The following is a 10,972-nucleotide window of genomic DNA, read 5'->3' as shown; positions in this document are numbered from 1 at the left end:
GAGTTGGTATGAGAATACCATCAACCCTTAGCATAGAAAAGTTAGAGCGAACATGTTCAGCAATTTAGGGCAAGGCCCATAAGCAAATTACACTTATGTCAAGCACATAGTAAATAGGAATTGTAAAGACAACTAATAGTTGCAAATGAGAGGAAATTATGGCTCAGGTAATATTAGTTGCATATGAGGCCGGGTACACACGGACAAACATGTATGGTGAAAGCGGTCCGTCGGACCGTTTTCACCATACATGTCTGCCAGAGGGCTTCTGTACGATGGTTGTACACACCATCGTACAGAAGTCCGCGCGTAAACAATACGCGGGGCGTGTCCGCGGTGTCGCCGTGTCGATGACGCGGTGTCGCCGCGACAATGACGCGGCGACGTGGGCGGCCCGCCTTTAAAATGCTTCCACGCATGCGTCTAAGTCATTCGACGCATGCGAGGGACGGCGGGCGCCTGGACATGTACGGTAGGTCTGTACTGACGACCGTACATGTCCGAGCGGGCTGAATTCCAGCGGGCTGTTTTAAAACAAGTCCAGGAATATTTGCCCGCTGGGAAAAGGCCCGGCGGGCAAATGTTTGCTGGAATTCGGCCCGCTCGCGCCCACACACGACCAAACATGTCTGCTGAAACTGGCCTGCGGGCCAGTTTCAGCAGACATGTTTGCTCGTGAGTATGGGGCCTGAGAGGCAAATATAGCTCAGGTAATTTGAGTGTAAATGTGCCTTTAAGATATTCCTTAGCAAAAAGTCATAGGCACAACAGTCTATCCCAAGTAGTATGTTAATAGCCACAAGCCATAATAAATAACAGCAATTGTTTTAGGTGGAAAGTATGCAGCAGATCTGTCTATAGAACTACAAGTGACACAATTGCTACTTATCTGTTTTCAGGGCTTCAGGGTAGCAACAAGGGATTCCGTGGTGTAGGGAGTCAGCAAGGAAGGTCTCAAGGTTGTCCCCGGCAATGGCAGTCTGTTGCAATTAATGTAGCAGCATTAATGCAGAAGTTGTAGGCTGGTCAATTGCTGCAGTATGGGGAGCGATGGCACCATTGTTTGTAGCATGGCCGAGCTACGGCTGACAATAATAGAACAAGGCCTGTATGGACTCTGAATGCCTTTAAGGTGCGGTGCAGTGCATAAGCACTGATATGAGGCAAGGCATCGGTGATGTGCGGCGCACTTCCGCGTTCCACGGTGGAACGCATGCGGCGCCGGGCGATGATGTCATTGCGCGGTCGTCGTAATGCATTCCAGCGTGGAACGCACTACAGTAAAGACACAGCGCGAGGAGCGCCTGTTACACAGATCCAGGCCAGAATTCAGAAGATTTAGGCAATCCACAGAGTGGTAATATTTTCTCCAGATTAAATGAGCAGGACCACCGCATGGATCAGATTGCCATAGCGCTACGGACGCTCCTGATTTGCACTGCTCACCTGGATCCTCCCATTGTGGCTGTTCTGGTACAACCAGTGTTACAGGCCATCCCTGTTGCTACATCTGGTTTCGCTCCACTTCCCTAGCGATTTGGGAGCGATCCAGCTCAATGTAGAGGGTTTCTCAACCAGGTTTTCCCAGGGACAGAAGCAACGTAGGCTTCATTATTTATTTGCTTTCTGATAGAGCCTTGGCCTGGGCAAATCCTCTACGGGAGATGCAAAAACCCATTGTCCTGTGTTACCCTGAGTTTGTGGCATCCTTTAAAAGGGTATTTCATGTTCCCCCTCGCTTCACTTCTGCTGCCAAGAGCCTCATGTCCATCAAACAGAATACGAGAACTGTTGCTGATTACGCCATTGAATCCTGTACTCTGGCAGCAGAGGTTGCTTGTAATAATGAGGCCCTCGTGGCTGCTTTTTCTCATGCTCTCTCGGATAACATTAAAGATGAGATAGCAGCCCGAGACATACCGTATTTATCGGCGTATACCGCGCACTTTTTTGCCCTGAAAATCAGGGCAAAATCGTGGGTGCGCGATATACGCCGATACCTGCTTTCGCGCGCCGAGTTTGAACACTGCGCCGGCATATACCGAGCGCAGTACACTCGTGTATAGTCGGGCAGGCTCGGCTCCTCTCGCACTCACGTCCTGGACGTACAGGACGTCCAGGACGTGAGTGCGAGAGGAGCCGAGCCTGCCCGACTATACACGAGTGTACTGCGCTCGGTATATGCCGGCGCAGTGTTCGAACTCGGCGCGGGGATCGAGTGGGGAGGACACTGCAGAAGGACGCCAAACCCGACGAAGAGGACACCCGAAGCCGCAGACGGACGCCGGACCCGACGAAGCCGCCGATGGACGCCGCGCAAGACACCAAAACTGTAAGTACTAAAATGTTTTTTTTTACAGGAATGCGGGTCCACTTTAGGGGTGCGCGCTATACGCCAGAGCGCGCAATACCCCGATAAATACGGTACCTATGGATCTGGAAAATTTAATCACGAGAGACCTTCCTTTAAGGAGCGCTTGTGGAAGCCTCCTGTATTTATGGCCCTTGAGCTTTGCATTCCCACTCTTGCCTCCCTCACCTCCCATGCCTCCTGATACCAAGTCCACCAGTGAAGTAGAACCCATGCAGTTGGGCTTCCCATGTCTCTCTGCGGAGGAGAGGGTCTTTAGAAGGAGGGAGAGATTGTGCCTTTATTGTGGCCAGGCAGGTCACTTTTTGAAGTCTTGTCCTACCAGTCTTTAAAACTCCCGAAGCTTGAGTTTCTGTAGGGGACAGACCTTAGGCGGCGTTGTTGCGTCCCCAGTTATTGTGAAGGATAAGCCTTTAGTTCCGGTTACCCTTTCTTGGTCTGAGTCGTCCATCGATACACAGGCTTTAATCGACTCTGGGGCTGCAGGTCTGTTCATAGATAGTGTTTTTGTGTCTTTCGCTGCAACTTCGTGCCACTCAACTTGCCGTTGAGGCTATTGATGGAAGACCTTTACAGCCTGCCGATGTGACTAATGAGACTGCTCCGTTGACCATGAGATAATCCAATTTCAAGTAATTTCCTCACCTCATTACCTGGTGGTCATTGGTTATCCTTGGTTACAGAGGCACAACCCCTCTTTTGATAGGCATTGTTCTAAAGGTTCCTGGTCGCCACAGTGCAGTAAAACAGAAAAAGGTCACCTCGGTACCAAGTCCTTGCCCGGTTGAGGTTGAGAATCATGAGGAGTCTGAGATACAATCTATCATTGACTCCCTTAGGTTCTCTGGGCGCATACAGTACCTTGTTCATTGGAAGGGGTACAGTTCGGAAGATCGCTCTTGGGTCTCATCCTCAAACGTACATGCTCCTGTCCCCCCTCCATGCTTTCCATAGACGTTTTCCCCTCAAACCAGGGGAAGGGGTCAATATGGGGGGGAACTTTCAGGGCTGGGCTTTTAGCAGCTCTCTTCTCTGTGCTCAGGCTGTTTAGCTGTCGGATAATTGTCGGCACTCATTCCTTTTGTGCCTTTTCCTTGGTCAACACATCTGGAGATTCTCTGCTGTGTTCCTGTGAAAGACTTTGCCCAGCTGATGTCCCTTCTGGTTCCTTATCCTTAAGCAACACCTGACACAGAGTCCTTGCTTGCTGTAACAGCTCTGGTAAACGGAGTGAACCACAACTGCGGGTAGCAAGGATTTCAATGCACTTCTTTATGTGAGAATTCAGTATTGGACCTCAGGCGTCACTCCACGCAAACAGGAGTTTGGGGGTTCTCTACATCATGTCTCTCTCACATAAGGAAAGGCGTTGAGCTACTAAGGATGGACGCATTACAACATGCGACCAGAGCTTAGCATATAAAATTATAACATACACTTGAAGATTCCAATGCAAGTGATTATCAGTACGGGACCCCAGGCGTCACTCCACGTAAACAGGAGTTTGGGGGTTCTCTACATCATATCACTTAAACATATAGAAATGCATTAGGCCACTAAGGGAGTTGGTATGAAATACCATCAACTCTTAGCATAGAAAAGTTAGAGCGAACATGTTCAGCAAGTTAGGGCAAGGCCCATAAACAAATGACACTTACGTCAAGCACGTAGTAAATATGAGTTGTAAAGACAACTAATAGTTGCATATGAGAGGCAAATATAGCTCAGGTAATTTGAGAGTAGATGTCTCTTTAAGATGTTCCTTAGCAAACAGTCATAGACACAACAGTCTATCCCAAGTAGTATGTTAATAGCTACAAGCCATAATAAATAACAGCAATTGTTATAGGTGGAATATATGCAGCAGATCTTTCTATAGTACTACAAGTGAAACAATTGCTACTTATCTGTTTGCAGGGCTCCAGTGTAGCAACAAGGGATTCCGTAGTGTAGGGTGTCAGCAAGGAAGGTCTCTAAGGTTGTGCAACGGCAGTCTGTTGCAGCAATTGTAGCAGCATTAATGCAGGAGTTGCAGGCTGGTCAAAGTTGCAGCATGGGGAACGATGGCACCATTGGTTGTAGCGTGGCCGAGCTATGGCTGACAATAATAGAATGATGTGCAGTCAGCACACCGCTCTGTTTATAAGATAGAGGCAGGTGCAGTGCATAAGCACTGATTCAAAGAAAACCGCCGTAAGTTGCGGCGCACTTCCGCGTTCCACGGTGGAACGCACGCGGCGCCGCGCGATGATGTTATCGCGTGGTCGCTGCATGCTCTCCACGCCGGAACGCATTACGATGGCGCAGGGAGCGCCTGTTACACTTGCAGATCCAGGCCAGGGTCCCAAAAAGAGAGATCCTGCCTGCTCACAAGCCTTTTATCTCCTCTCCCAGCATCACATTCTTCTCTCTCAGCCGGCTGGTATTTGTGTTCAAAACAGTCCAGCTGAATTCAAATCTTGGCTTCCTGGACTACATGTCCCAAGATGTTTTGTTTTACCCTTGGCGCTCAGTCATTCTATGTTCAGGAAGTGACAGCACAGAGTCCAGGCTGAACACTAGGAGAAAATAGCTGCACAGCAGTGTCTCTTGAACGCAAGTAATAATAGCCGGTGTTCTGTCGAAAACTCTAAGTTCCCGTACACACGGTCGGACAAAACAGATGAGAATGGACCGAAGTTCAGTTTCATCGGTCCAAACCGACCGTGTGTATAGCCCATCGGTCTGTTTTCCTTCGGTCCAAAATTTTAAAACATGCTTCAAAACCGAACCGATGGACCGCTGCCCGATCTGTCCAAACCGATGGTTAGTACAGAAAAGCATCGGTTTAAAACCCGCGCATGCTCAGAATCAAGTCGACGCATGCTTGGAAGCATTGAACTTTGTTTTTTTCAGCACGTCGTGTGTTTTACGTCACCGCGTTCTGACCCAATCGGATTTTGAACTGATGGTGTGTACACACATCAGACCATCAGGCCACTTCAGCGGTGAACCGATGAAAACGGTCTGTCAGACCATTCTCATCGGTTTTGTCTGACCGTGTGTACGCGGCCTTAGGGCTAGTTTTACACTTGCTTCAAAACATGGCTTCGGATACGCTTTGTTAAAGCTGTACGAGCCCCAGTCAAAGCTACTGTCACTAAATAAAATGGTTAGCTTACTTACAGTCCTATTTACACCTTGCTTTTGTTTGGTGCTTCAATGAGGAGTCGATGAGGCTTTTTTTTTTTTCTTTATTATCAAAATTTTGTATTAATTTTTCAAACTTTCCGTTTAACAATATATTACAATGTATCACACCATTATACCATAAACATTTCTATCTGTATCCCATTCCCCTCCCCCCGGGGAAAGAAAAGAAAAAAGAAAAAGAGAGAGAAAAAAAAAAAGAGAAAAATTGTCCACCTCCACCCTCACTTATTCCCCGCGGCTCTCTCCCCTCCCCCCCCTATAATAAACAAACAAAAAAAAGGTGACCCCTTAGATATGAGGCTTCTAAAAAGCCATTAACCCCTCTAAAACTCAACTCATCACTCATTATTCCTTATAGCCCCATCACCTTCCCCTTAAAACACTTTTACCAAGTGTTCAAAACCTGTCGATGAGGCTTTGATAAAGCTTTGGTGGAGCTTCGATGGGGGTTCGATAAACCTTTGGTGGGGCTTTGGTAAGGCTTTGTGGGGCTTCGCTGAGGCTTTGGTTGGGCCTCAAGCAAGCTTTGCCATAGACTTCTATGGAGGCTTTGAAGCAACTTTTGAAGCACCACTAAAGCAACATGAGGTATAATTTTTGAAGCAAAGCCAAAGAAAAGCAAAGCAAAAGCAAGGTGTAAACAGGACTGTAAGCTAACCATTTTATTTATTATTAAATATTTTTTTTTATTAGAGAAAGGATAAATCAGAGTACCAAATACAGCCAAGGTACCTAAGTACCGCACAGTAGCACATAATCACAAAATGTCAATACATACTCTGAATATAGGCAATTTTTATATCCTATATCAAAAGAAAGCAGAGAAAAATATCACTATCTATGATTTACCCGCTACTAGCTAATACTAAAGACAAAAAGGGGAAAAAAGAAAGAAGAAAAAAAAAAAAAAAAAGAAGAAGGGGAGAAAATAAAAATAAAAATAAAATAAATAAATAAATAAGGGTGGCCGAAGACACCGTAATGAACGGATCTTCTAAGGTCTCTACGTACCAAAAGGAGTGAGCAGGAAATGGTCAAAGCCAAAACAGCAATCTCATCCCATATCGAGTTGTAAGTATTGATCAGAATACCTGAACGCCACCCAAGGTGACCACGTCTGATTGAATTTTTCCGACGATTCCCTGGCAATTGCTACCGTTTCCTCCAATTGGTGGATGTTCTCTATGGAGCTAAACCATTCCGGAATGGAAGGAATATCCTTCGATTTCCAGTGCCTGGGAATCAAAACTTTCGCTGCGTTCAGCAGATGTCTAGTCAATGATTTTTTATAATGTTGCATGGAGCAGTCCGCAATGTGGAGTAAGCAACAAGCAGGTGTAAGAGAGATTGTGGTATCCGTAATGGCTTTGATCAGTTCGCACACCTTGTCCCAGAAGGGTCTCAGACACGGACACTCCCACCAAATATAAACAATGGTGCCCGAGTCTTGCTCGCATCTCCAGCAAGAATCCGATGTCAACGGGTACCATTTTTTTTATTTTATCCGGAGTGGTATACCATTGTGTTAAAAGCTTATACGACATTTCCTGCATTCTCGTGCCAATCGCACACTTATGGACAAAAATGCAGGCACGTTTCCATTGCTTATCTGTAAAACTTATTTTGAGCGCCTTTTCCCATTGTACTTGTAATCCCGACGCTATCCCCCCCCTGTCTAATTGGAGCCAGGAGTACGTGAGAGAAGTAGATCTCGGAACCGGAGCTCCAGTCAGGCAAGTTTGTTAAAGCGGAGTTATTGATCTAAAGAATTGTTTTTTAAACTGGGAGACCTGTATATAGTTATGCAGCTGACGGTAAGTCCAAAATGAAAGAGAGCTCTGGGGATTTACATCTCTTTTTAGGGAGTCAAAGGATTTTAAGGTGTTAGCCTCAACACAATGTATCATTAAGAGGGGCATTGTTTGGTCCGTGGGTGCAGAAAAGTGCAGGTCCATCCCAGGCAGGAAATCCGGATTGCGAGTAATAGGGGTGAGCGGACCGGGACATGAGGACAATTTATGCTGTTTCATCATCATGTGAAACGCTCTGAGCGTGGACCCCACCAAGGGATGCTGCCGCAAGTTCTGCGGGAGTTTCCCCCAAGGAGTCCAAGGTAGGAATCTAAGATGCAATGTAGAGGAAGCTTCCTCCAATGTAACCCAATCCTTCTGCCCCCTATGACAGTTCCAGTCCAAGATTCTAGCTAAATGTATCCCAGAATGATAGAGTTTAAAATCAGGCAGGCCTATACCCCCTTCTTCCTTAAATTTTGAAAGCGTTTCCAACTTTATCCGAGGTTTTAGCCCCTTCCAAATAAAGGTGCGTACAATAGCCTGAAGTCGTTTAAAAAAAGAACCTGGGAGTGGAATAGGTAAAGTATGGAAATGGTACAAAATTCTAACCATTTTATTTAGTGACTAGGGCTTTGACTGGCGTTCAGAGAGCTTTAACAAATCGTGTCCGAAGCCATGTTTTGAAGCATGTGTAAACTAGCCCTAACTTGCCAAAATCTCCAACCACGTCACTCCCGGTGATTCTTCCTCAGCAGTAATTGGAGATTTAGACAAGTTGCCTGTTTTCACAGAAAACCGGCAGCGTATACACTCTGGTACATGACGACTTGGCTGTTTTGACAGAACACTGGGTAAGTAGGAAACAAGTTGTCGCCCGCCTTGGAGGCGCCCATGTTTTTGGTTACTAGTGGGCAGACTAGTGCATCTTAGTGTATACGCTGCCAGTGTTCTGTGAAAACAGACGACTCGTGGAAATCTCCAATTACAGCTGCTGGAGAGTTAACGGAAGTGACGTGGTTGGAGATTTTGGCGAGTTGTATCTTTTGGCAGAACACCAGCTTTTGGCTACAGTTTTTTTTATAAAGGTGAACTATCCTTTTAAACTGAGCTCCAAGCCAAAATGTTTGATTTACTTTTGGACAGAGTGGGAAAGGGTCAGGTTTTCATTTCCCTCCTTGTCCGTATTGAGGTAATTTACCTTCACTTCCTGTCTTGACAGGAAGTGACAGGAGTGATGGGTAATCTCTCCACAGGGATCTTCTATTTTTAACAAGTTCTCTACACATTGTTATTCAAGGAAGGGATTGAACTCCTGATAATGTTTTTTTTTTTTTAATACTGCTTGCGCCCCAAATTACGGCAATGAGAAAAAATCTCCCCTCTGGTGGGCAGAAATAACACTCTTATAGAAACTGTACCCTTCCCACTCTATTTTGGCTGGAGTTAGACTTTATCACGGAGATAATTAAAAACCAGCAGAGCCATCTTCATTAGAGAACACCGTTTATTTATAGCGCGTCTAACGTCAGGCCTAGAGGGGGGAGACAGACCTTCCTCCCCTTACATTGCAGTATCCGTAGCAACTGCATCAACGTACGTATGACGCAACCCTCAGAAGCGTGGCCCCACCCCCTCCCCTTGAAAGGGAAATCGCAACGTGAGGAGGGAATTCGTCACCTCGCGCCCTCCTTCTCGTTCTAGTGATGCGCTAACCCGTTCCTCCCTTTCATTGGCCAGACGCAGGCGCAGGGAGGAGCGGATTGGCCGGGTAAACCTGAGGCTATGACGTTTCCATTTATCGCGAGATTCTTCGGCGCTTGCTTCTTGCTTTTCCTCCTCCTGTGACAGCGAGATCTTTCGAGATCTTCCAGGGTTCCATTCATCTTCCCGTGCAGGAGTGTAGTGCGGCCGCTCTGCCGTCTTCCCCTCCCCGTGTTGTGCGCTACCGGTTCCCCCAGCTGCAGTCATGTCTGTGGTGGGCTTCGACCTGGGCTTCCAGAGCTGCTACGTCGCGGTTGCAAGAGCCGGAGGGATTGAGACTGTGGCCAATGAGTACAGCGACCGCAGTACCCCGTGAGTAGACCCGGCGCCGCCATGCTGCCTGCTCCTTGTCATTGCTTCTTATCGTGTGAGGGGAGGTGTGCATGAGGCAAAGCCCCCCCCTCCCCCACCCATGGCAGGCTTCCTACCTTCTCCTCATCACATATAATCGCCTAGATATTCATTATATAGGACATCTTTATTGTACATCCACATTGCCTCACCCCCACCATAGGCTTACATTCATGTATGGGAGGGAATCTCACAGTGACTCAGGTTTGCTTCTCACCTGCTTAACAAATGGCCGATAAAACGCAGAATGAAAGTACTATTAAACCCAAAACTGTATTATATTGTAGCTTACTGATCCTTAGCTGTGGTGGCAGCATTAGTTTTATTTTCTTTGTTTCCCCACCTTTTGTTTTCCACCTGGTGATCTGGCCAGTAACACCTGTATTCGTGAGACACAAATCTGGAGGAATGAGCATAGGAGTCACAGCAGAGGGGAGTATTAAATTAGCAGATTTAGAACCACTAACAAATTGAAGCCAAACTCCTCCAGCTCGCACGTTTTAACCACTTTAGCAAGGGAAGGATTTACCCCCTTAATGATCATGCCATTTTTTTGCAGATTGGCACCATGCTACTTTACCCACTTGATCCCCGGGAAGTATTTACCCACTTCCTGACCAGGCCACTTGTTGTGATGTGCGACACTGTGTCGATTTAACTGACAATTGTGCGACGCTGTACCCGAACAAAATTGTCATTTTTTCCACAAATGGATATATATATATATATATATATATATATATATATATATATATATATATATATATATATATATATATATTCCTTGATTAAAGGGGTTGTAAAGGTTCATCTTTTATTTTCTAAATTGGTTCCTTAAGCTAGTACATTGTTGGTTCACTTACCTTTTCCTTTGATTTCCCTTCTAAATGTTTTTTTTTTTTCTTTGTTCGAAATTCTCACTTCCTGTTTCTACTCAGTAAGCTTTCCACCATCATCCGAGCGGTGGAAAGTCATTTAGAACAGCTTACTGAACACCATACTGAGGAGGAACAGGAAGTGAGAAATTCAGACAAAGAAAACAAAACATTTAGAAGGGAAATGGAAGGAAAAGGTAAGGGAACCAACAATGCACATTTAGAAAATAAAAGACGAACCTTTACAACCCCCTTTAATTGTTAATTTTTATGACTGATCAAAATTCTTTTGATCGGTACTAGTGGTGCAACGGATCGTAAATGATCCATGATCTGAACGGGTCACCATATGCAGATCGGCACACCACGTGATCTGCGGCGCTCCGCTGATTCCTCGGGCCATAGGTAAGGCCGCGGCTTCGGCCTAGCCCCCGGAGCGGCGGCCATCTTGGTCCACCCGGCGGCGGCCTAGGAGAGCCTAGAGCAGCGCACTTGCGTCATCACCAGGCCTCAACGGCTCGTGTTTGGCCGGCTTCTCTGGTAAGACCAAGCAAGCACTAATCACCCTATACAGTGGGGGAGAGATCTGTGGGTTATAATTGAAATTAGTAGATTAAAAAACGATTAAC

General features: G+C 46.3%; 1 protein-coding gene across 1 annotated transcript in view; it reads left to right on the top strand.

Annotated features, from left to right (window-relative positions):
- Positions 1-9,184: 9,184 nt before the first annotated feature.
- The window catches only part of HSPA4 (heat shock protein family A (Hsp70) member 4), a 74,536-nt gene continuing 72,748 nt past the window's right edge, over positions 9,185-10,972 (top strand). The window contains exon 1 of the mRNA XM_040344618.1: positions 9,185-9,429. Within this exon, the coding sequence (XP_040200552.1) occupies positions 9,323-9,429 (107 nt within the window). The 5' untranslated portion in view covers positions 9,185-9,322. The remainder of the gene's footprint in view (positions 9,430-10,972) is intronic.

This window comes from Rana temporaria, chromosome 3 (assembly GCF_905171775.1).
Source record: "Rana temporaria chromosome 3, aRanTem1.1, whole genome shotgun sequence".
Classification (NCBI taxonomy): Eukaryota; Metazoa; Chordata; class Amphibia; order Anura; family Ranidae; genus Rana; species Rana temporaria.
Note: the sequence above shows the minus strand (reverse complement) of the source record. Positions and strands in the feature narration are given on the sequence as shown.